At 42.6% G+C, this 26,130-nt stretch overlaps 1 protein-coding gene across 2 annotated transcripts in view; it reads left to right on the forward strand.

The window, feature by feature from the left end:
• Positions 1 to 204: 204 nt before the first annotated feature.
• DHX8 (DEAH-box helicase 8) overlaps positions 205 to 26,130 on the forward strand; it is a 33,360-nt gene continuing 7,434 nt past the window's right edge. The window contains exons 1-18 of one of the 2 annotated variants that reach the window (XM_036267641.1): positions 205 to 399; positions 3,648 to 3,733; positions 4,128 to 4,200; positions 4,860 to 4,945; positions 6,974 to 7,083; positions 7,923 to 8,288; positions 8,808 to 8,952; positions 9,044 to 9,247; positions 9,937 to 10,024; positions 10,805 to 10,902; positions 12,563 to 12,710; positions 14,431 to 14,612; positions 17,461 to 17,655; positions 18,434 to 18,619; positions 18,742 to 18,952; positions 19,523 to 19,704; positions 21,829 to 21,969; positions 25,544 to 25,699. In XM_036267641.1, the coding sequence (XP_036123534.1) occupies positions 252 to 399; positions 3,648 to 3,733; positions 4,128 to 4,200; positions 4,860 to 4,945; positions 6,974 to 7,083; positions 7,923 to 8,288; positions 8,808 to 8,952; positions 9,044 to 9,247; positions 9,937 to 10,024; positions 10,805 to 10,902; positions 12,563 to 12,710; positions 14,431 to 14,612; positions 17,461 to 17,655; positions 18,434 to 18,619; positions 18,742 to 18,952; positions 19,523 to 19,704; positions 21,829 to 21,969; positions 25,544 to 25,699 (2,805 nt within the window). In that variant the 5' untranslated portion in view covers positions 205 to 251. Of the gene's footprint in view, positions 400 to 3,612; positions 3,734 to 4,127; positions 4,201 to 4,859; positions 4,946 to 6,973; positions 7,084 to 7,922; positions 8,289 to 8,807; positions 8,953 to 9,043; positions 9,248 to 9,936; positions 10,025 to 10,804; positions 10,903 to 12,562; positions 12,711 to 14,430; positions 14,613 to 17,460; positions 17,656 to 18,433; positions 18,620 to 18,741; positions 18,953 to 19,522; positions 19,705 to 21,828; positions 21,970 to 25,543; positions 25,700 to 26,130 lie in introns of those variants that run through there. The other variant, XM_036267640.1, reaches the window with a different exon arrangement.

Raw genomic sequence — 26,130 nt, forward strand, 5'->3', positions numbered from 1 at the left:
TTCGGGCCGCCGAGAAGATCGCTGGCCTGTAGAGGGCGCCGGCGGGTGTGCAGAGTAGCCCACTCGGCCGTCCCTTCCTTAAACACCTTCTGTCTGATCTCTATGGTCCAACCGGTTACGTCACGAGAAGTTCCTGGAGTTTTTAGTTTACCGTAAACAAAAGGGATGTGCGCTGACCCGGAAGTGAAAATTGGAGCGGGTCAGAAGTAGCTCCGAAGGCCAGCAGTCAGGAGGCGGGGGAAGCCGTAGCTATGGCGGTGGCTGTTGCCCTGGCCGGAGCCGTAACCGGGATGGAGCTAGGTCCCGCCGAAGAACTCGCCAAACTCGAGTATCTGTCTTTAGTGTCGAAGGTTTGCACCGAGCTAGACAATCACTTGGGGATCAACGACAAGGATCTGGGTGAGCACGGGGAAGTTCCTGCGGCCTCTGGGTTTGGGGTCGAGGGAAGCGGAAGGAGAAAATGGGGTTGAGGGGCTGAGTATGTGTGTTCGTATGAGTCTGTCTCTTGGCAGAGAGACTTGGGCACAGGGAACCTGCGGACGTGGCCTCTGCATGAGAGTCCTCCAGGCCAAGTTGTTAGAAACCATTTTCCAGGGCTCTCGGAGAAACCCAGAGCGGCCATCGCTGCTTGCTTCTCCCCCCGACCCAGCCCCAGATAATTAAACAGCGTTGACAACAACAGCAGCCTCATGATGGTGGTGGTGGTGGTGGTGGTGGTGGTGGTGGTGGTGGTGGTGATAATGGTAGGCATTACTCTTGCACCGGCAGCTTGTTGAGTAACTTTAATGCAAAGTAATCAATATGCCATTGTGGGATATCTTGGGGAGGGTCCCTGTCTTGGCCCAGATAGTACCTTCCTATGAGGGTTGTTGTGAGATTGGCCCAGATAGTACCTTCCTATGAGGGTTGTTGTGAGATCATGGGATAATCCATGTGAAGCACTTAGCATAGTGCTTGGCATGTAGTAGATGGTTAAGTCTTAACCATAGGCACTGTTGTTATTAACTTATGTTCATTATAGCCTGATGGCATTTGGCTTTCATTTATTGTCATCAAAAAGGTAAAGGGCCCTGGCCGGTTTGGCTCAGCGGTTGGAGTGTCGGCCCGCGCACCAGAGATACCTGGGTTCGGTTCCTGCTAGGGGCACGTACCTCGGTTGCAGTTTGTCCCCGGCCCTGGTTGGGTCATGCGGGTGGCAGCCACTTGATGAGTCTCTTTCATGTCGATGTTTCTCTCTCTCTCCCTCTCACTCTATATCTCAGGATAAAGTGCAAAAATGTCCTCTGGTGAGGATAATAATAATAAAAAAAGGTAAAGGCAAATGCCAGCATAGAAATGGTATGGTAGGACTAATTGATGTTCACTATTCAGCTCTCCATTATTATTATTTACTTATTTTTAGATAGAATGGAAGGGAAGGAGAGAGAGAGAAACATCCATGTAAGAGAGAAACATCGATTGGTTGCCTCTCGCACCACCTGGGCCGGGCCTGGCGATCTAGCCTGTAACCCAGGTACATGCCCTTGGCCAAAAATCGAACCTGAGACCCTTTGGTCCACTGGCTGATGCTTTAACCGCTGAGCCAAACTGGCCAGGACTCTTCCATATTGTTGTTATTATTTGTTAGGATTAAAGTCCAAATGAAATCATTCACATTTTCTTGTAGGACTCACAGTTTGAGGCATATTGTCTCAGCCTATGGTAAAATGCTCTTCTCTCCTGAAAGTCTCTTAATGAGTAAATAGCGCTAATGTTAGAAATTTCAAGAACTAGACAGGTTTGCAAAGAAAAATTGGGGGGAGGGGAGCAAATGAGTCTTTCATCAACTATCCAGTAGCTTGCTGGCCCTCATATATAGTCTGCCTTCCCAGAAACTGTAGAAAGCATCCTATGCATGTGTCTTGTTTTTTTTTTTTATCCTCACCCGAGGACATTTTTCCATTTTTTGTACAGATAGAGTGGGAGGGAGAGAGAGAGAGAGAAACATCGACGTGAAGGGACACATCGAGTGGCTGCCACCCGCACGACCAACCAGGGCCGGGGACAAACTGCAACCGAAGTACGTGCCCTTAGCGGGAACCGAACCCCGGTCTCTCCGGACCGCAGGCCGACGCTCTAACCGCTGAGCCAAACTGGCCAGGGCGTGTCTTGTTTTTGTGTATGCATAGGCTCATGCTTTCAGATATTGTTACTACCTCTAGCTAGTAGTTTCATGAGAAGAGATTACAGTGATATGGGACAGTGAAGTTTTCCTCCCTTAAATTCACTCAAAGGTCTGGTGAGCCATTTTGTAGTTATAGATTTTCATTTATAGCCCTGGCCGGTTTGTCAGCGGTTAGAGCGTTGGCCTGCGGTCCAGAGAGACCCGGGTTCGGTTCCCGCTAAGGGCACGCACCTCGGTTGCAGTTTGTCCCCTGCCCTGGCTGGTCGTGCGGGTGGCAGCCACTCGATGTGTCCCTTTCTCATCGATGTTTCTCTCTCTCTTCCTCCCACCCTATCTGAACAAAAAAGTGGAAAAATGTCCTCAAGTGAGGATAAAAAAAAAAAAAAAATTAACTAGAGCCTTGTCTGGTGGCTCAGTTGGTTAGAGTGTCGTCTGTACACCAGAAAAGGTTTTGGGTTTGATTCCTAGTCAGGGCACATCTAACTTTGCAGGTTTGATCCCTGATGGGGCGCACCATATGGGAGGTAACCGATTAATGTTTCTCTCTCTCTCTTTTTTTTTTATCCTTACCCGAGGACATTTCTCCATTTTTTGTTCAGATAGAGTGGGAGGGAGGGAGGGAGGGAGGGAGGGAAGGAGGGAGGGAGGGGGGGAGAGAGAGAGAGAGAGAAAGAAACATCGACGTGAAAGGGACCCATCGAGTGGCTGCCACCCGCACGACCAACCAGGGCCGGGGACAAACTGCAACTGAGGTACGCACCCTTAGCAGGAACCGTACCTGGGTCTCTCTGGACCAAAGGCTGATGCTCTAACTGCTGAGCCAAACCTGCCAGGGCTGATGTTTCTTTCTCTCTCTGTCTTTCCCTCTCCCTCCCTTTCCCTCAAATTAATAAACATATCCTCAGGTGAAGATGAAAAAAAATGAACTAGAACAAGAATAACTTTCTGTTTACTAGATGGGATGCTGCCTGATTCATGAATCGTTCAATAAAGCCAATTAGATACTTAAAAGTTAACTGGCACATACGTAAATAATCTTGGTAGTCTAAATCCCCTTTCTTTACCCTTTCTGGATGGTTGTTTTTTTTTAATCCTCACCCAAGGATATTTTTCCATTTATTTTCAGATAGAGAGGGAGGGAGGGAGGGAGGGAGGGGTGGGGAGGGAGAGAGAGAGAGAGAGAGAGAGAGAGAGAGAGAGAGAGACCAGTGTGAGAGAGACACATCAATTGTTTGCCTCCTGCATGACCCCAAACAGGGCTGGGGACCAAACCACACCTGAGGTACATGCCCTTGACCAGAATTGAACCCTCAACTCTTTGGTCCGAGGGCCAATGCTCTAACCACTGAGCGAAACTGGCCAGGGCATGGTCTTTGGTTTTTATGACTTTGGATAGCCTAATTAGTTTTGTTTATAACATTTTTGAAGCGGACTTTTTTGCTCAAGTCTCCATTCTTGTTTTAATCCCTCTTCTCATTTGCAGCTGAATTTGTCATCAGTCTTGCTGAGAAAAATACCACCTTTGATACATTTAAGACTTCTCTGGTAAAAAATGGTGCAGAATTCACGGTATGTGTGTCTAGAGACCCATGTTTTATTTTACTGTCACTGTTGAATTTTACTTTTGATAGGATTTAATGAGGGTTTTGGTAGAGAAAGAGATAATTTGTACATGCCAATCAAATACACCATTAAGAATGTAATGTGTTTTTTTTTTCAATTACAGCTTACATTCAGTATTATCCTATATCAGTTTCAGATGTATAGCATAGTGGTTAGACAGTCAAGTGTAATATTTTCATCCCCACTAAGCAGTGGTGATGTAACTGGATTTCCTGTGGAAAACCTTTCTAGGGAAATGGGGCAAGCAGGAATAGCCACTCTTCTCTAAATGACACCCCTTCTTAGTAGTTTTAAGTACTGATTCACGAGCTGACAATTTTTGTTCTGTTTCTTTTCAAAGGATTCTCTTATTAGTAATTTGCTGCGTCTCATACAGACCATGCGGCCTCCAGTAAAGCCTTCTACTAGTAAAGGTGAGCAGAGCTTCTAGCTTAGCTTAGCCTCCAGAATAGTTTAGGTTGTCAGCATTCTGTTTTTAGTTTGTTGTAAATCTAGTGTTGACGTTCTTTTGTTAACCATTAAAAATATTGTGTTTGGGAGGGGAGGGAGGGAGGGAGAGTGGTTAGGTATCTACTGTATTGAGTAGACTGCAGTGGGCCCCTAAGAACGTGCAGGCCTGGCTGCTAGGCGGGTGAACTCTGCACTGGGCCTAGGGGCCGGCGGGAGGGTCTGGAGCCTGGTCAGCGAACCCTGTGAGTAGGAGTTAGGCCACGGAGACTTAAAATATATATATATATTGTGTTTGTTTCCCTTGTAGCAGCTGCTGAACAAGTAAATGTTTTAGTAAAATTTTTTAGGCAAATTTAAAATTGTGAGAATTATAAGACATAACCAACAAAATGAATACTGATGCACCCCTCCATATCCAGATAATTTGAGGGTTTTGTGATCAGTGTTTTTTAGAAAATTAAATTATGTTTATAGTAATAAATATGAGTAATACATAAAAAAGTTCCATGTTCTGTTTTTAGTTTGATGCAAATTAATGTTGATGTTCTTTTATTAATCATTAAGAATATTAAATATATCTTTTTTTTTTTTTGGACTCTCTCGTGCTCTTTAATGAAACAAGATCCAGTTGTTAAACCCAAAACTGAAAAAGAAAAGCTGAAGGAACTCTTCCCGGTCCTTTGCCAACCAGACAACCCTTCTGTTCGGGTACTGATACCATTTTGAGAATGTCTACTATAATTGCATGTTCCCCAGACCCTGCCCCCTTTACTTTATCTTATTTTTTTATTATTATTAATTTTAAGTTTACCTTTATTGTAACATTTTTCAGAGTGAAAGTGCTTGATCACATAGTGTATTAGAATAGTGTTAAAGGGTTCAGACAATGATATTTGAGGGGCAGTGAGATTAGGAATTGTGGAAAGCAGTGATTAGGGATGTTAAATAGGATTGAAATAACTTAATGTTCTGAAACAGGTGCCTGATGTATAAAATTAGATGTTTTGCTCCATTACTTGTGAGGATAGCTGACAGGGATAAGAACTATGGAAAAAAGTTGATCAGATGAAAGGGGAGAAGGAAGTGCAGAGGGAGAATTGCTTTTTAAAAATTTTAGCATTGCCCTGGCCAGTTTGGCTCAGTGGTTAGAGCTTCGACCTGCGGTCCAGAGAGACCCAGGTTCGGTTCCCGCTAAGGGCATGTACCTTGGTTGCAGTTTGGCCCTGGCCCTGGTTGGGTTGTGTGGGTGGCAGCCACTCGATGTGTTCCCTTCACATCGGTGTTTCTCTTTTTCTCTCTCTTCCTCGCTCTCCCTCCCACTCTATCTGAACAGAAAATGGAAAAAATGTCCTTGGGTGAGGATAAAAAAAAAAAAGAGTTGCTTTTTAAAAATTTTAGCATTGCCCTGGCCGGTTTACTCAGCAGTTAAAGCATCGGCCTGCAGTCCAGAGAGACCCTGGTTCAGTTCCTGCTAGGGGCACGTACCTCGGTTGCGGTTTGTCCCCGGCCCTGGTTGGGTCGTGTGGGTGGCAGCCACTCGATGTGTTGCTTTCACGTCGATGTTTCTCTCTCTCCCTCTCTGTCTCTCTCTCTCTCTCCCTCCCATTCTTTCTGAACAAAATATCGAAAAGTGTCCTCAGGTGAGGATTAAAAAAAATAAAAAAGCAGTGTTTAAAAAAAAAAGAATTTATAATTTATTACAACATCTCTTTTTTGTCCACAATTACCCTTTTGGGTTATAAATCAATCCAAAGGACTGATTTGATGACCTACCATTTGGTTGGATAGTGTGGTCTCACGTGCTAGAAAGTCATTATCGACGTTGTCTTGTTGAAAGGGTGAACTATTGAGGATGGAGCAGTAGCATAACTATAGGATGTAAATTAAGGCTGAATTTTCCCACAAAAGGGAAGGGCAGATAAATGGAAGGCATTCTGTTCTTATGGTCTTTATTACATAAAAGACTGGATCATTGTTGTCTTGTAAACTATCATAATCTGATTTTAGCCATCTGTCTCATTTTTTTGTATGTAGTAACATTTACCTAAGCAAAAACAAGTATTAATAGTTCTCTTAAACATGACTGTAATCATAACTAGACTATGTAGATAAACTTGAAGAACGAGTATAACTTAATATGACGAATATCATTAGTAGAGAGGTAAAGATAAACAATTGGTTTCTGAGTTAAACATAAATTTGTAGGTATACAGGCCTTGTTCATATCTTGGGATAGCTGTCACCTCTGAGGTCAGCAACTAGATATACTAGATAAATCTTTGATGTTCATTGTAGGCAGAAGCAAGTGTCAGAGACAAGGGTAGATATTCATTCACTGTTAGGTGCCTAATAAGACTGCTTCCAACTAGGTTAGAGTGTCCTTTTATTTGATGTTCTTTTCAGTAAACAGTATCTAAAGTTTTTGTCTCCTGGGAGTTCTTCAAGTTCACCTGATGTGAAACAGGGAGCTGATAGGGTGTAATGGATTCTTGCTTGTATCTAGCACCAGGGCTGGTTCCACAGGGTGGTTTTGGGTGGGCTGCTTTGGAATCCTGCTGACTGTACCAAGTAAATGTCGATGTAAGAAATGCCCAAACCTGTAATACATTTTTAAGAGTTTTTTTTTTTTGAGCCAAAACTCATGACAATCGCCAGGAAGCAAGATTCTAATATTTCTGATTTTCTCCCTCTCCCCGCCCTTTCTCCTCCTAACTTTGCTGGCCCCTGCCTCTGTAGACCATGCTGGATGAGGAGGATGTGAAAGTCGCTGTGGATGTCCTAAGAGAACTGGAGGCTTTAATGCCCAGTGCAGCAGGCCAGGAGAAGCAAAGAGATGCTGAGCACCGGTTTGTTCTATCCTTTGGAAGTTTAGCATACTGATAGTTGAATTTTGTGGATCAGCCAAGCAAAATTTGGGGCTAGTTTACAGAATTAGACTGCCATTACCATATTGTTGGATCTATTTTTATTGCTCCCTGTTAAGAGTATTTATGTACCAAATGCTAAGATATTCAGAAGTATGGGCTCAGAGGCTGAATATGTTTATGACTGCATTCTTTTTTTTTTTTTTTACTTTATTTTTTATAACATTTTAATATGTTTTTATTGATTTTTGAAAATTTTTTATTTTCACCCAAGGACATTTTTGCATTTATCTTCAGATGGAGTGGGAGGGAGAGAGGGAGAGAAACATTAATGTGAGACACATCGACTGGTTGCCACCCACACGACCCCAAGGGGGAGGGGAGTACAGACTGCAACCCAGGTATGCATGCCCTTAGTGGGAACTGAACCTGGGACTCTCTGGTCCGTAGGCTAACGCTCTAACCACTGAGCAGCCGGCCAGGGCTGTTTTTATTGATTTTAGAGGGAGAGGAAGAGAGAGAGAGGAACATCAATGTGAGATAGAAACACAGATTGCCTACCTCCTACATGCCCCCTACTAGGGATTGAGCCTGAAACCAAGCATGTGTTCTGATCAGAATTGAACCTTTTAGTGCATAGGACGATGCTCAACCACCTGAGCCACACAGGCCAGGGCTGGGATGCATAGTTAATGGCACTAATTCAGTTTAACTCTTAGAAGGCACTTAACCATGTGCATGGCACTGTGCTGGGTGCTTGGGGATGCAAAGATGAAATTGGGCTGGTTTCTTTTTTAAACAGGTGTTTGTTGATTTGTTAGGGACAAGATAAAGAAGAAGAAGAGAAGCCGGAGCCGGGACCGAGAGCGAGAGCGTGACCGTGATCGTGATAGAGAACGAGACCGTGATAGAGACCACAAGCGGAGACACCGATCCCGCTCTCGATCACGTTCCAGGACTCGGGAGAGGAATAAAGGGAAGTCTAGATACCGGTCCAGGAGCAGAAGTCAGAGTCCCCCTAAGGACCGGAAGGACCGAGACAAATATGGGGAGAGGAATCTGGACAGATGGCGGGATAAGCACGTGGACCGTCCTCCCCCAGAAGAGCCGGCCATTGGGGACATTTACAATGGCAAAGTTACCAGCATCATGCAGTTTGGATGTTTTGTGCAGCTGGAGGGATTAAGGTAATGGTTGGTGCTCTTCTTTCATACGAGGAATGGGCAAAATTTCTTTTATCACTGGGGATTTTCACCTTCTAAAAAGTTACTATGATTAATAATTCTTAAATTAGTCATATCAGGTTATTAGAAATTGACTTTATATTTAAAGTTTCACAGAGCCATTTATTCTTTTTTTTTTGTATGTTCCCCTAGCGGGAATCAAATCGGGACTCTCTGGTCTGCAGGCTGACGCTCCAGCCGCTGAGCTAAACTGGCTAGGGCAAGCCATTTATTCTTTACCTTCAGAAGATCTGCCCTTTTGCTGGTTGAGACAGATGAAAATTTGTTGTAGTCCCTTACCCCCCTTTTTTCTTTGGGAGGGAGGGGGTAAAACTATGCTGTTCTATTGTTTGATTACCTTCTTGGTACTTTCCTCTTTAAGGAAAATTTAAGACCATTTCCATTTACTCAGTTCCAACAAGGGTGGAAATCTAATGGGAAAAGGTATTTAACGTACCCCAAATGTATCTGCCTCTCCTTCAGGAAGCGGTGGGAAGGCCTGGTGCACATCTCTGAGCTCCGGCGGGAAGGCCGTGTGGCTAATGTGGCTGATGTGGTGAGCAAAGGCCAGAGAGTCAAGGTTAAAGTGTTGTCCTTCACTGGGACCAAGACCAGTTTGAGCATGAAGGTAGGTGAGATATCCAGTCTTTTACCATATCTTATGGCCCAGGACACAAGAGGACTGCAAGTGAGCTAGCTTCATTGTTTTTGTGCCTTAGGATGTGGATCAAGAGACTGGAGAAGATCTAAACCCAAATCGACGACGAAATCTTATTGGGGAGACCAATGAGGAGACCTCGATGAGGAATCCAGACAGACCCACCCACCTCTCCCTCGTCAGTGCCCCCGAAGTAGAGGATGACTCGCTGGAGCGCAAGCGCCTCACTCGCATCTCTGACCCAGAGAAGTGGGAGATCAAACAGGTTGGGACCATTTGCTTTTATGGCCACATAGCCATTCAGCATGTACCATAGTGGTTAAGAGTGTGGGCTCTGGAGTATGGTGGCCTGGGTGACTTCTGGCCCCTTACTAGCTGTGTGATTCTGAGCCAAGTTATTCTCCCTCTTTGTACCTCAGTGTGCTTTTCTGTAAAAACAGCTGGTGGTGGCCTCATGAATAAAATGAGTTAATAGTAGTAAAGCTTTTAGGTTAGTGTTGCATATGGTAATGATATATAAGTTTTTGTTCTTGTTTTTGTCATTTGTCAGTGAACATTAGGACCACGGTGTCCCAGGTACTATGTAGATGCTAGGACTACAAAGATATGGTTCCTGCCTTTGAGGAACTCCAAGTCCAGTGGAGGATACAAATCATAACAAAAATTGTGAAACTTTACATATTACTTAAGGAGTATGCAGAATACTATAGAATCAAGGGAAGGAGCAGGGTTAGCAGATAACTTTTCTTGGGGAAGAGACACTTGAGCCAGGCTTTTGGGTACCATATTATCTTGCCCTCCAGGGATGTGATTTATATTTGAAGCTCTGAAATTCTGGGTCATAGGAGAAAAAAAACCTTGGTTTTCTACATAAAACCTCTGTATTAATTCTCTTACAAAAGAAGAGTTTTGATTCTAGCAAGTTACAAATGTTGCCTTCTGTCCTTCGGCTAGATGATTGCTGCCAATGTTCTTTCCAAAGAAGAGTTTCCAGATTTTGATGAAGAGACTGGCATTCTCCCTAAAGTGGATGATGAAGAAGGTAACTAGCCACTGGGATGTAGCAGGATAATGGATCGGGAGGACAGTTGGCAAATTGAACCATTGGTCAAGGTGGTTTAGTTGTGTTTTGTTTTATTTTATTTTATTTATTTGTATTTTTTTTTTGGTATGTGCCCCTAGTGGGAACCGAACCTGGGTCTCTCTGGACCACAGGCTGACGCTCTAACCACTGAGCAAAACCGGCCAGGGCTTAACTTCTTTTGAAAGTGGCTTTGATTAGTTTTTGGCTTAGAGCACAAATGCCCTAGAAATGGCTGGAAAGCTGGGAGAACAGACACCTGGGTTATGGCTTTACTTGCATCACTGTCCTTTTGATTGTGGGATTCAACTTTGATAAAGATTGCTGGTGACTGCCTTGGGCAGATTGGCAAGTGGTTAGAGTGTCAGCCCGAGGACCAAAGGGTCGTGGGTTTGATTCTGGTCAAGGGCATGTACCTGGGTTGCAGGTTTGATCCCCAGTCCCTGGCCGGGGTTGTGCGGGAGGCAACCAGTCGATGTGTCTCTCTCACATCAATGTTTCTCTCTCTCTCTCTCCCTCTCTCTCCCTCCCACTCTATCTGAACAAAAAATGGAAAAATGTCCTCGAGTGAGGAAATATAAATAAATAAGTACAATAAAAATTAATGGAAAAATATCCTTGGATGAGGATTAACAACAACAACAAAAAAGATTGGTGCCTATGGAAATTAGTTATTTTGATGAAAATAATCATTACTCTCTTTTGTTTTTGGCTAATTCTTATTTTTGGGGGGAATTTTAGATGAGGACCTTGAGATCGAACTGGTTGAGGAAGAGCCTCCATTCCTGAGAGGGCACACCAAGCAAAGCATGGACATGAGCCCTATTAAAATCGTTAAGGTGAGAAAATCTGGGGTTCTTATCTGGACTTGTGGACTTCTTTTCTTAATGTAACAATTCATTTTTTCAGAGCCGGTTCTTAGATCTGTTGTAAGCAGGACTCAGGCCACAGGAGGTAGTAATGACTTGATTGGGGTCTAGAATATTTTTTTTGTAAAGGGATATTGATCCTGTTTTGTTACTTTTGCCTTTTTAATTCTTTTGCTCTCATTTTAGTGTTTTTTTGGGAGGAAGAAGAGATACATATGTGTGCTTAATCTACCATCAATGCTTTTGCTCAGGCCTTAGGACTTGAATCATTACCTTGCATATTCAAAGGCAATTTGGAAGGGTTTGCTTGACCACTTGCTGCTGGCCCATAACAAAGCTATAGCACTGGGGCACTGGGTATTGTGGGGGGCCAAGAAGAATTCATGAACAGTTAAGATAAATTTTTAGGTTAGGAAAAGGGTTATCTTAAAGGTCTCTCAGCCCAGCCACCCATTCAGTGCTTGTAATCTACCCATATATCCTTCTACAGCAGTGGTTCTCAACCTTCCTAAAGTCGCGACCTTTTAATACAATTCCTCGTGTTGTGGTGACCCCCAACCATGAAATTATTTTTTTTGCTACTTCATAACTAATTTTGCTACTGTTATGTCTTAGGCGACCCCTGTGAAAGGGTCCTTCAACCCCCAAAGGGGTCACGACCCACAGGTTGAGAACCGCTGTTCTACAGTGTTCCTCCATGTTCTCATGGATGCTTGACATTGCTGGTGATAGGAAAGTCACTAGCCCTTAAGGAGACTCATTCCGTCTTCAGGTGGATCTGATCATTAGTTCTTTAGGTGGAACTGAAATCTGTCTTAGTGAAGTGTTTACGTTGGTCTTCATTATAGTTCTTGGGTTCATACAGAAGGATTTTGATCCCTTTTTTTGTTGTTATTCTTTTTCATATGTATATTTCTTTATTGGTTTTATTTTATTTTTTTATTTTCACCAGAGGACATTTTTGCATTTATCTTCAGAAAGAGGGGGAGGGAGAGAGGGAGGAAGAGAGAGAGAGAAACATCGATGTGAGAGAGACACATCGACTGGTTGCCACCCACATGACCTCAACAGGGGCCAGGGACAAACTGCAACTGAGTTACGTGCCCTTAGCGGGAACCAAACCCGGGTCTCCCTGGTCCCCAGGCCGACGCTCTAACTGCTGAGCCAAACCGGCCAGGGCTCTTTATTGATTTTAGAGAAGAAAAGAGAAGGAGAGAGATAGAAACACTGATGAGAGAGAACATCGATTAGCTGTCTCCTGCACGCCCCTCACTGGGGACTGGGCCCACAACCTGGGCATGTGCCCTAGCTGGGAATCAAACCAGTGACCTCTCCGTGTGTTGGTCAATGCTCAACCAGTGAGCCACACCAGCCCGGAATAAGCCGAGCTTATGCCTTTCTTATATGTCCTGTCTCTCTTGGGGTTCTCATCTTTAAGTGAAAATTTGTTCTGAATGTGCTACAGTTTCTTTCTTTCTTTCATGTAGTCTGGTATGTTGATATGAACTTAATTTCTAAGTGGGTCTTATTCTTTAGATTCAAGTGGTTCAACATCTACATTTTATTTTCTGGACACACCTAACGCATGTTGAGATACATTCTAATGTTGCTTTGTCCTCTGTTGCACTAGAACCCAGATGGCTCCCTCTCCCAAGCAGCTATGATGCAGAGTGCCTTGGCCAAAGAAAGACGGGAACTCAAACAGGCCCAACGGGAAGCTGAGATGGATTCTATTCCCATGGGACTCAACAAACATTGGGTTGATCCTCTGCCTGATGGTAGGACCCTAGGAGGGGGGGTATGGACTAAAAACCAAAAAGCAACTGACCCTTCAAGTACACAGGGAAAGGGAACTGCCATCACATACCAAAGATTTAGCCTTGGCTTGGTGATTTGCTTTTTCCCTTCAGTTAAAGCACGTTTTTTGTTTTGTTTTTAATTTTTATTAAAAAAAAATTTTTTTTCTTTGTTTTTTATTTTTAATCCTCACCGAGGATATTTTTTCATATTTTGTTCAGATAGAGTAGGAGGGAGAGAAAGAGAGAAGCATCGACGTGAAAGAGACACATCAAGTGGTTGCCACCCGCATGACCCAACCAGGGCTGGGGACAAACTGCAACCGAGGTACATGCCCTTAGCGGGAACCGAACCTGGGTCTCTCTGGACCGCAGGCCAATGCTCTAACTGCTGAGCCAAACTGGCCAGGGCAAAAATTTTTTTTCTTTATGCATATTAGAGAAGTAGAGAGAGGTAGAAACATTGATTGGCTGCTTCCTGCATGCCCTCCACTGGGAATCAGGCCCACAACCTGGGCATGTCCCCTGACCGGGAATTGAACCGGTTACCTCGTGGTACACGGGTCGATGCTCAACCACGGAGCCACACCAGCTGGGCTATTTTGTTTTTTAAACATGTTTAAAATGAAAAATGTTTTAGTAATTCTGGTCAAATATCAGACTGACTGGGTTTTTCTTCTGAATAACTTAAAGATAATAGCTTTGAAACTTCCTTTTTCATATAAGTCTTTGTGCAGTAAATATTAACTAACTTTTGGGTATAGTCATAACAAATATTTTATTTATATTAGGCACCTGGGGATAGAACTGTGAATTAGATACCATCCCTGCTTTGATGAAACTTACAATTTAATGGGGAAGGTTATATTTGTCGAATAATTACCAGTAACTAACTAAATCATGACCAGTGTTATATGAATAAGTACAGGTAGTGTAGTTGGCTGTGGTGGGTCACTTCCCAGGGAAGGTTGAGAACCGAAGGATAAATAGGTCTTAGTCTGTTAAAGGGGATGGGGTAGGGGGAAGGGAATGTGTTCTAGGCGGAGGAATAGCTTGTGCTGGGGCTGTGAGGTGGGAAAAGACCTATGTGAGTAGAATACAGAGAGTGATGGATGAGTGGTGGAGGATGAAAGGTGGAAGGCCAGGACTTTGTCGATGGTATTGGGAATTAGGGCTCAATTCGGAAGTTCACTGGGAAATGTCGCAAAGTTCTAAGCAGGGGTTTGGCATGATCAGAGTTGCATTTCCAAATGATTTTTAAAAATTTAATTTTTAAAAATGGTTTTACTGATTTTTTAGAGAGAGAGAGAGAAACATCTATGTGTGTGAGAGAGAGACATCAATTGGCTACCTCCTGCATGCTCCAAACTGGGGATGGAGCCCGCAACCCAGGTGTGTGCCCTGACTGGGAATTGAACCCAGACCTCTTAGTCTATGGGTCGATGCTCAGTCCACTGAGCAATAGTGGCCAGGCTCCAAAGGATTTCAAGGGTGCCCTGCAGAATGGATTGGAGGTAGCAGGAGTAGACACATGAGATGAATTAGGAGGCTTTAACTATAATAGTTCAGAGGGGAGAGGATGGTGGCTTGAAGATAGGTAACAGAGAGGAGGGATGTACTGGAGAAATTGATTTGTTGAATGTGGAAGAGGGAGTAGTGGGGTAACTTGAGGACAATACTAAGTTACTTGTTTTCTTTGCAGCGGAAGGCAGACAGATTGCTGCCAACATGAGGGGTATTGGAATGATGCCCAATGACATTCCCGAGTGGAAGAAGCATGCCTTTGGGGGCAACAAAGCTTCTTATGGAAAAAAGACCCAGATGTCAATCATTGAGCAGAGAGAGAGCCTGCCCATCTACAAACTGAAGGAGCAGCTGGTCCAGGTTAGAAGCCCCTTTATGATGTATTGATTAGGGAATAGGGGTGTTTTCTAAAAGAAGGATGACATGTTTTAATTGAAATTAGTTGGACACGTCCTTGGCTCAGCGGTTAGAGCATCAGCCCATGGACCAAAGAGTCGCAGGTTCAGTTCCGGTCAAGGGCATCTTCCTTGGTTGTGTTTCATTCCCAGCCCTGGTCAGGGTCTTGTGGGAGGCATCTAGTTGATGTGTCTCTCTCACTTTGGTGTTTCTCTCCCTGTGGTCCCCCCCACCATCTGAAGATAAATAGAAAAATATCTTTGAGTGAGGATTTAAAAAATAAATAAATAAATAAATTAACTGGACAGGTATGTGCACATTTGAAGTGGCTTTTCTAAAGGGGATAGGAAAAAATCCAGAACATTTCCAAGTACTTTAAAATATATATATCTATACTTTTTTTTTTTCTTATGAGAAAATAAACCTGTTTGAACTGGGGAACCCAAGAGCAGTTCCAAGTAGACACAGTATTGTATTGCACAGACCAACAACTCTGGTCAAAAAGAAAAATGGGGACGCTTGGCCCAGTGATCCCATAGAGGCAAGACTTTGCTTTAGGTATCTATTTCCATTTTCTGGAGATCTGATTTTAAGACCATCAAATTTCCTGAGGCAACTGACTTTACTAGTTTCCAGTGAATCCTTTCAACAATATCTTTTTTTTTATCCTCACCCAAGGGTATATTTTTCCATTTTTATCTTCAGATAGAGCGGGAGGGAGGGGGAGAGAGAGAGAAACATCAGCGTGAGAGAGACATCAACTGGTTGCCTCCTGCATGACTGCAACCGAGGTACATGCCCTTGACCAGAATTGAACCCTTGACTTATTGGTTCATGGGCCGATGCTCTAACTGCTGAGCCAAACTGGCCAGGGCTCAACAATATTTAGTACATGTATATGCGAGTAAAAAAAAAAAACGTATATGTACCCACACACAGATGTTACATGTTTTATATGTATTGTGTGTGTTCCTAGATGACAGCATGTTATATACACTGTTCTGCATCTTGGTTTTTTCCCCTAATGATATGGTTCAGAAATTGTTCTTTATTATTATTATTATTATTATTATTATTTTACTTTATTTTTATAGTGCTTTGTTATGTTGGATGTACCCTCGCTTGTTTAGTCCTGTGTTAGTAGACATGTAGGTTGATGGCAATCCTTTGCTGTGATTAACAGTGTAGCAATAAGATGGCTGCTGGTGGTGAGGCATTGGAGATTTGGGAGTGACATTAAAAAAGGATATTGTATATATCTTTTTATTTTAGTGTTGAACTCTTTAACTGTATGCATGTAATGCTTAGAAAAAAATTATATGTATGTATTAGGGAGATCTGGGTGATGATTGATTGATTGATTGATTTTGGAGAGAGAGGAAGGGAGAAAGAGAAAGAAATAGAAGCATTGGTGAGAGAGAACATCAATTGGCTGCCTCTGGCTTGCCCCTACTGGGGATCGGGCCCATAGTCTGGGCATGTGCCCTGACCAGGAATTGAACCAGTGACCTCTTGGAGCATGGGTCGACGTTCAACCACTGAGCCACACTGGCCGGGCAATAGTTTATGCTTTTAGCATCCTCTTTTTTTTTAAAATTAATTAATTAATCTTTTATCCTTACCCGAGGACATTTTTTGTTCAGATAGAGTGGGAGGGAGAGAGAGAGAGAGAGAAACATCTATGTGAAAGGGACATATCGAGTGGTTGCCACCTGCACAACTCAACCAGGGCCGGGGACAAACTGCAACCGAGGTATGTGCCCTTAGCGGGAACCGAACCCGGGTCTCTCCAGACCGCAGGCCAACGCTCTAACCACTGAGCAAAACCAGCCAGGGCTATGCTTTTAGCATCCTCTTTATTCCTTGTGAATTTGAGAAAACCAGTAAATTAAAAAATAAATTTGAGTCGATTAAAAAAAATAATTCCCATAAATCTTAACATTTTAAATTTAAGTTATATATGCAATTAAAATAAGAACGAACATCACCCATAAGAAAGTCATTAGTATTTTTTTCTGTGAATGATTAAAAATAATTTAAACCCTGGTTGTAAATTTTTTTTTTTTAATTTTATCCTCAGCCAAGGACACTTATGCATTTATCTTCAGATAGAGCCAGAGGGAGAAAGGGAGGAAGAGAGAGAGAAACATCGATAAGAGAGAAACACATTGACTGGTGGGGTTGCTGGGGACGAACAGCAACTGAGGAACATGCTCCCAGCGAGAGCCGAACCCAGGACTCTCTGGTCCATGGGCCAACATTCTAACCGCTGAGCCAAACCGGCCAGGGCAACCCTGGTTGTCATCCTTTTTTTTTTTTTCAATTCTTTTTTTCTTAGTTGATTTCATTTATTTTTATATTGATTTTATTTTTGGTTTTGGTTTTTTTTTTTTTAGTACGTGCCCCTAGTGGGAACAGAACCCGGGACTCTCTGTTCCGCAGGCCGATGCTCCAACCGCTGAGCCAAACCGGCCAGGGCTTTATTGATTTTAGAGAGAGAGGAAGGGAGAGGAAGAGATAGAAACATCTGTGAAAGAGAACATCAATTGGCTGCTTCCTGCACGCTCCCCACTGGGGATTTGGCCCACAACCTGAACATGTACTCTGACCGGGAATCGAACCGGCGACCTCCTAGTGCATGGGTCGATGCACTACTACTGAGCAACACCGGCCAAGCATAATTTTACTACATGTATACTAACTGTTGTGTACCAGTTTTCTCCTTTGGTGTTAAATGTAAGCATTAATTATCTTACTCCAGAGTAATGTGTGGCAAATTTTAATGACTCTATTCCTATTCTGTTGCTTTCAGGCTGTCCATGACAATCAGATCCTGATTGTTATCGGAGAGACAGGATCTGGGAAAACAACACAAATCACCCAGTACCTGGCGGAGGCAGGCTACACTTCAAGGGGCAAGATTGGATGTACCCAGCCCAGAAGAGTGGCAGCTATGTCGGTGGCCAAAAGAGTGTCAGAGGAGTTTGGTTGTTGCTTAGGCCAAGAGGTAAGTGGGTAGTGAAGGTGTCTGTAAATGCCTGAAGAAAGGGTAAAGGTCCAGATCTCTTTCTATAAAATGGGAATAATGAGACCTTTTTTCAGGTTTCTCCTGAGGGAGAGAGGATTCTCATTGTCATCATTTATCTGTTCAAGATCAAGTCCAAGGTTGATTTTACTATGAGGAAATCACTGTACATCTTGGTTAAATTCTTGTCCGTTAAGATTATGGGTAACAGCCTGACTGGGCTGAAATCTTGCCTGGTGATTGCACAAAGGAGAGGTTTATGTCTAAAGTTTTCTATTTTTTGCCCTGGCCGGTTTGGCTCAGTAGTTAGAGCGTCGGCCTGCAGTCCAGAGAGACCTGGGTTTGGTTCCCGCTAAGGGCACGTATCTCGGTTGCAGTTTGTCCCCGGCTCTGGTTGGGTCGTGCTGGTGGCAGCCACTTGATGTGTCCCTTTCACGTCGATGTTTCTCTCTTTCTCTCTTTCTCTCCCTCCCTCCCACTTTATCTGAACAAAAAATGAAAAAATGTCCTCGGATGAGGATTAAAAAAAAAAGTTTTCTATTTTTAATATGTTTTTATTGATTTATTTAGAGGGGAAGGGATAGAGAGATAAAAAAACATTGATTGTCTGCCTCCTGCATACACCCTACTGGGGATCGAGCCTACAACATGGGCCTGTGCCTTGACTGGGAATTGAACCGGGACCTTCCAGTCCATGCTCAATCCACTGAGCCACACTGGCCGGCTGTGTCTAAGATTTTCGACTTCTGTTCTGCTTTAGGTGGGCTACACCATTCGATTTGAGGACTGTACCAGCCCTGAAACAGTCATCAAGTACATGACAGACGGGATGTTGCTTCGAGAGTGCCTGATTGATCCGGACCTCACTCAGTATGCAATCATCATGTTGGACGAGGCGCATGAGAGAACAATTCACACTGACGTGCTCTTTGGATTGTTGAAGAAGGTAACTGGGTGCTCTTTGGTGACCCTTGTAGCTGTTAGAAACTGAATTCTGAGAATTGGATTTGAGTACTTGTGCCTTTTTGGATAGTCCTTTTTAATAAGCCACATTGCATTTCCCTTTAGACAGTTCAGAAACGGCAGGACATGAAGCTGATTGTTACCTCAGCTACCTTGGATGCAGTGAAGTTTTCTCAGTACTTCTATGAAGCTCCCATCTTCACCATCCCCGGTCGAACATATCCAGTGGAAATATTGTACACAAAGGAACCTGAGACAGATTATCTGGATGCCAGCTTGATCACTGTCATGCAGATCCATTTAACAGAACCACCAGGTAGGGGGAAAGAGCATCTTTTTCTCGTAGGCCTAAAGTCCTAATGTGGGTATCTTTTTCCCCCAGCTTTTAAAAAATGCTTTTTATTTCTTTTTTTTTTTTATTGATTTTAGAGAGAGAGGAAGGGAGAGGGAGAGAGAGATGGAAACATCAATGAGAGAGAACATCAATTGGCCGCCTCCTGCATGCCCTCCACTGGGGATTGGGTCCACAACCTGGTTGTGTGCCCTGACCAGGAATCAAACTGGCAACCTCCTGGTGCATGGGTTGATGCTTAACCACTGAGCCACACTGGCTGGGCTAAAAATGCTTTTTAAATATTGTGTCAGGTTTGCATGTTTGAATTGGGGGTGGTGAAAATATAAATAATGGTGTGCAGGATTAAATACACCTATTTAAACATAGACACGAATTATAAATAAACAGGAAAAAAATGGACAGATGAAAACCTCTTGATTTGCTAGAGTTTGGAATTTGTGTTTTCTGTCATTTGTAATTCTGTTAATGTCACGATGGCCTTTGGATAGAATACCCACAGAAAGGAAATTAACGCTCCTATTCTCCTCTCAGGTGACATCCTAGTCTTCCTGACTGGTCAGGAAGAGATTGACACTGCCTGTGAGATCCTGTATGAAAGAATGAAATCCCTGGGACCTGACGTTCCAGAGTTGATTATCCTTCCAGTGTACTCTGCTCTTCCCAGTGAGATGCAGACCCGAATCTTTGACCCAGCTCCTCCCGGCAGTAGAAAGGTAACCTTGGGCAGAAATGATGCTCCCTTGTGCTCTGAAACCATGTGGTGTAAGCAGCTGGCCCTAATTGGGGATTGCTTAGATGTATGTAAGTCTCATTTATTATGTTTTAGAGACTGGTCCAGCAGTTTGTAAAGGAATGTGGATTTTGTATGTGATCCCTGCTCCTCTTCTTTCCTCCATTGGACAAATACTTTCTGAGCATCTTCCAGGCTTTGGGGTGGAACCATGCCAGCACTCTGAGGACAGGCCTCTCTCTGCTATGAGGCATCCACCAGTGTACAGGCCTTTAACATACAGTGTGAAAGTGCTACTGTTGCTCTGGATACCCAGAAGGGGACCACCCAACCCAGTATTATAGGAAGGATCTAAGGTAGTCTTGAAGAACATGTGGGTGTTCATCTAAGCAAGAAGGACAGGGGACTTGTGTTCTGAGTAAACGAATAGCTTGTGATAGCCTAGAGGCAAGAGAGTATGGCCGTTTCAGGGAGCTGTGTAGTTCCAGTAGCTGGAACTGACTCAGTGTGTGTATGAGGTACTAGGAAAAGAGACAGATGGATTTTTTAAAACAATAGCTTTATTGAGATATAATTTACATACCATACAATTTACTCCTTTAAAGTATTCCATTCAGTGGTTTTTAGTATATTTACAAAATTGTGCAATCATTAATTATCATTACTATGAACCATTAATCACTACAATTTTAGAACAATTTTGTGTCCCCCCCCCCCACACACACACACACAAAACCCTGTATTCTTTAGCATTCACCCTCCATTTACTCCTCTGCTCAGCCTCTGGAAACCACTAATCAACTTTTTGTCTATGGATTTGCTTATTGTGAACATTTCATGTAAGTGGAATCATATAATATATAGTCTTTGGTAAATAGCCTTTTTGATGTAGCATGTTTTCAAGGTTCATCCATCTACTAGTATGTATAAGTACTTAATTTTTTTTTTTATTGCCAGATAATACTCGGTTGAATATTATTCTATGTCCAAAACATGTATGGTACCACATTTTGTTTATTCATTCATCAGTTGATGGACATTTGGGTTGTTTCCACATTTTAGCTAATACAAATAATGCTGCTATGAACATTGGTTGACAAGTTTTTGTACGGACGTATGTTTTCATTTCTTAGGAATGGAAGACAGATGGATTTGAGTAACATTAGAGTTAGACTGGACAAGACATAGTGGGTGTCTGGAAGTGTAGGGGAGAAGGGCAGGGGAGAAGTCAGCAACGACTCCCAGGTTTCTGGCTTGGGCAGCTGGATGGATGATGGTGCTGAGGGAAACATGGAGGAGGAACAGATTTTGGGGGAAAGATGGTGATTCCTTTTCTGTTCTGTTCCTGATGATTAGAGTTCTTTTTGCGAGGGCTTCTGCAAGCTCTGTGGCAGGTAGAAGCCTCTCAGGGCTGGTAAGGTGCTGGCATGATGCGAGATGTTCTGGTGCCTAGCAATGATTTTTCCAAGCAATTGTGTTTTATTAGCTGAACCTCTGGGTGGAAGAGCAGTGGCAGTGCCAAGCTGAGACCAATAATCTTCTAGATCACATATACTGCTGCATACACACAAACCGTGAAATTCCTCTGCTGCCTCGTGGTTCGTTTTATGATTAGAGAAAAAAAACAAAAAACTCCCTCTTGTTCCACATACACAAACAGCCCATTTTGTAGTCCAGATGTCCCCGTGAGGGAAGAAAAATCTCATTTTGTACTGGCACATGTGATGCCAGGAAGTCTCTGCTTTCCCCGGGTACTTGAAAATTAAAATTGTAGTAATCAACATTGGATCCAGAAAATGAGATATGTAGCCATTTGCACCAAATGAAATTGGCTTTGAGTGGCCTTTGCTTTTTCCTAGTTCACTTTTCCTCTCAGGTGTGACCCCTCCCTCCCCCCCATTCCAAGCGAACCCTTAAGAAGAAGGCACCTACCTCCTCTTCCACCCATTTGAAGCCAAACAGATTAAGTGCTGTCTAATTTTCTAATCCTCTTGAGAGGGAGATAATCGCACACTCCTTTGGGAAGATGTTCAAGTTCAAAAGTCCTATTTCAGACCTCAGGGTGAAACTGGTTAGCTCAATCCAGCCGTGTCCCTCTTATTTGCAGGTCGTGATTGCCACCAACATTGCTGAGACATCACTGACTATTGACGGCATCTACTATGTGGTGGACCCTGGATTTGTGAAGCAGAAAGTTTACAATTCCAAGACCGGGATTGACCAGCTCGTGGTGACTCCTATTTCTCAGGTATGGCAGTTTCTACCAACAGCTTTCCTGAAAATCCTGGCTAGGGCCTTTCTGAAATTTTTTATGGTTTTGTATTTTGAATTTTATTGTTTTCAAAGATGAACTTTTAAGATAACTGGGTGCTTTTGTGAGATAAGAAATATTTTGTGTTGCTTGTTTTTAATCTTTAGTGCTTCAACATGAAAAAGCCCATAAAATTTGAACTTAAATTTGAATCCTAGCACCGTAGATTATCTAATATAGTTAATAAGAACATATTTTTTAAGTACTGTACTTAGCTAGAGATATCTGAGATAGTAACAGTTTGTGAGATGATAATGTGTTTTTTGGTAATTATGGAATACTTTTTTTCTTAAATTACATTTCAAAATGAATAACCTGATTATTCTTTTTGGTACGTGCCCCTAGCAGGAACCAAACCCGGGACTCTTAGGTCCGTAGGCCAATGTTCCAACTGCTGAGCCAAACTGGCCAGGGCCTGATTATGCTTTTTTTTTAAAATGTTTTTATTGATTTTTTAGAGAGAAAAGAAGGGAGAGAGAGAAACATCGATGTGAGAGAGAAACATCAATCTGCTGCCTCCTGCATGCCCCCTACTTGGGAATCAAGCCTACAACGTGGGCATGTGCCTTGACCTGGAATCAAACCAGGACCTCTCAATCCGTGGGACGATATTCAATCCACTGAGCCACACCGGCCAGCCTGATTATTCTTTTTTGAGGGCATTTTGGCCACAATGTATCCAAAATTGAAAAGATTTCTTTGTAGTATGTCTGAAAGTTAAAAATGGTTGAATACATATCTAAAGGTAATGCAGAAGGATGTTCACTGAAGCCCTGTTTATATTAGAAGAAACCTGGAAAAATTCCCTCAAAAGGGAAGTAGTTTAATAAAATATGATCTATCCATGCCATAGAATGTTATGTAGCATTAACATGGTGGTGTGTATCTATAATTAATGATCTAAATATACAACTGTAATATATGAAAAAGATGAGCTACAAAATAGCAGGAATAGTATAATCCAATGTTTGTTTAAAAATAGATGGTGTGCGCTTATACACAGTGTATTTGAACCCACCTGCGACTTGAACGCATGTAGTCAAAATGTTAGTTGAGATTATTTTCTGTGATGCTGCTGTTTACTCTGCTGATTGGTGAAGGCATGGATTACTTTCATAATTTATAAAAGCCATCAGGGTTTTTTCGTTTTGAAACTTAACTAATAGTAGCTAACACTTGCAGGGTACTCACTAAGTGCCTTACCAGGGACTATCCTGGGTACTTTCACTTACATGAACTCATTACATTCTTGTGTTGATACTTTGTGTAGATATTATTATCCTCATTTTACAGATGAGACTGAGGCACAGAGGGGTTAAGGTCACACAGCTGGTAGAGCCAGCATTTGAACCCAGGCAGTCTGGCCCCAGTGCGTGTGCTCTGTACCACTTCTCGGGGTGGGGGTGGTGCAGGCAACTCACAGTGATCGAGAACTTCATTACACTTGCCCTCTCTGATTTGGAGAGAGATCTTAGGATGCTGTAGAGTCTGCTACCTTGTATGATTGCTGCCTGCCTTTGTGTGGTTAGTGACCTTTCATACCACATCCTTTATTTAGAGATGGCATAGGAATTTGTAAATCCTGATACTATTTTTAAGACAGATGGTTTTGTCAAAAATGGCCCTCTTCAGATTGCTAGTCAATGTTTCCCAGCAACGTGTGGCTAAACTACATATAGGGTGGCAAAAGTAGGTTAACAGTTATTTGTATGGAAAATAATACAATAATCAATAAGTAATAATACAAGAATAAACTGTATTTTGCATACTCACAATTGTAGGCCTAACTTTGCCCCACCCTGTATTTTTTGTTGTTGTTGTTGTTAAACCTTACCGGAGGATATTTTTCCATTAATCTTTACATAGAGTGGAAGGGAGGGAGGGGGGGGGGAGAGAGAGAGAGAGAGAGAGAGAGAGAGAGAAACATCAATATGATAGAAACAGATCGATTGGTTGCCTCCCAAACAACCCCAACCAGGGCTGGGGATCAAACCTGCAACCCAGGTACACGCCCTTGACTGGGAATCAAACCCGAGACCCTTCGTTCCGAGGGCCGATGCTCTAACCGCTGAACCAAACCAGCCATGCTGTATATTTTTTTAAATTTCAAATATTAGCATTTCTCTCCTTTAAATACAGAAGTAATATTACATTATTTTTGACAAATAGAAAAAAAATTTGAGGCCCAGCCATTGTGGCTCAGTGGTTGAACATCAACCCTTGCACAAGAGGTCGCCAGTTCGATTCCTGGTCAGGACACATGCCCAAGTTGTGGGCCAAATTCCCAGTGGGGGGCATGCAGGAGGCGGCCAGTCGATGTTCTCTCTCATCGATGTTTCTATCTCTCTCTCCTTCTCCCTTCCTCTCTCTCTAAAATCAATAAAGAAAACAAAAATTTTTTTGAATTACCCATAATTCTACTACCACCACTGTCATCATTTTAATGTTTATCTTACCCATTTTTTTCATGTTTGTTTCTTTCATGATTGTATATCTAGTATGTTTTATATATTTTTTGTTTAAGTATTTAATTTTCCTGATTATTAAGATAATACATATTCAATACAGTGATACCTCGGTTCTCGAACGCCTCGGTTTTCGACCAAATCGGTATTCGACCAGGAGATTCGAGAAACTTTTGTCTCGGAATCCGAACAAATATTTGGAACTCGAACTTCCGAGATGAGCCGAGTTGAGCCGAATGGCGTTCATTCGGCCCAGCGCGCCTTGCTTGCGTCATCAGTGTGAGTGCAGAGAGAGTCACGCTTTGTGGAGTCACGCTTTCCTATTGGGTTTCATTGCTTCGGTTCTCGAACAATTCGGTTCTCGACCGTCCTCCTGGAACGAATTATGTTCGAGAACCGAGGTATCACTGTATTAGATATTGATTCAAAGTAAAGAAAATAGAACCTAACTGTAAGCCTACTGTCAGAGTTAGACACAGTTATCATTTTAAGGTATTTTCCCAAAACTAGCTTTTCCTTCTGGTAGTTTATACTATATCATAAAGATTTTTTTTTTTACAAAATCAGTATGATATGTTTTGTTACTTGCTTTTTTCTCCTGTGTGAGTGGACATTTCCTTCTGGCATTGAGCATCTCAAACCTGATTTTTAAAATGGCTACAGTCATCATTGGTATATTTAGCCTTTTACTTAGTTCACTTACATTTTTGGCCATAACTGTGGGGATAGCATTTTGCCATCTTGTTTTATGCTTTGTCTTTTATGTTGTGCCATGCTATTTTAAAGGTACATTTCTGTGATCCTTACAATGTTTCTTTCATTCTGTTTATATTTGCTCCACTTGAACAAACTTTCCTGAAATGTTGAGTGCTGGAGAGGGGATGATAATAACATTGGTAGTCTTGGAAATGGTTCTAAAGGAAGTGAAATAAACCCCATTTTGGATTTTGCCAGTTGCTAAGTGCCCCTCTTTTAACAGATTTCTTGGGTAAGGCTGTTAGATGATGTTTAACAGATATGTTACTTTTATATGCTCCCCCCTCTAGGCTCAGGCAAAGCAACGAGCTGGCAGAGCTGGGAGAACAGGCCCAGGGAAGTGTTACAGGCTGTACACAGAACGTGCCTACAGAGATGAAATGCTGACTACCAATGTGCCGGAGATCCAGAGAACCAACTTAGCAAGCACAGTACTCTCGCTCAAGGTAGAAATCACTGTCTTACTAGAATGGTTGGTGGAACAGTCAAATCATATGGCCTTAGTAAATGAATCTCAGTTTTATGAACCTTGTTAAATACTTTAGTAACCTGATAGAACCAGTCCCTTTGAGTGAAATGCAAGTGGCTGTGTTGCCAGCCTTTCCACTGTGGGTCTGGGGCTAAGTTAGCATGTCTGTTGTGAACAGACATTTTTTTCCTTACCATAATAACCAGCAGAATGTCTGGTTATGAAAGATTTTAGTTAAGAACATTTTCTAAAAGGATGTTAGAAAAATCTAATCAGTGCCAAACTGTAGACAAACACATTTCCCTCATCCCTTTAGCTGTCAGAGCCAATTCTGTTCTTTTAGAACGGAAGCAAAACTCCCAGTCCAAAATATTTGTGGAGGGAGCTATCAGTAGAGGTTTCAGACTG

Source organism: Molossus molossus, unplaced genomic scaffold (assembly GCF_014108415.1).
Source record: "Molossus molossus isolate mMolMol1 unplaced genomic scaffold, mMolMol1.p scaffold_m16_p_19, whole genome shotgun sequence".
NCBI classification, from domain to species: Eukaryota; Metazoa; Chordata; class Mammalia; order Chiroptera; family Molossidae; genus Molossus; species Molossus molossus.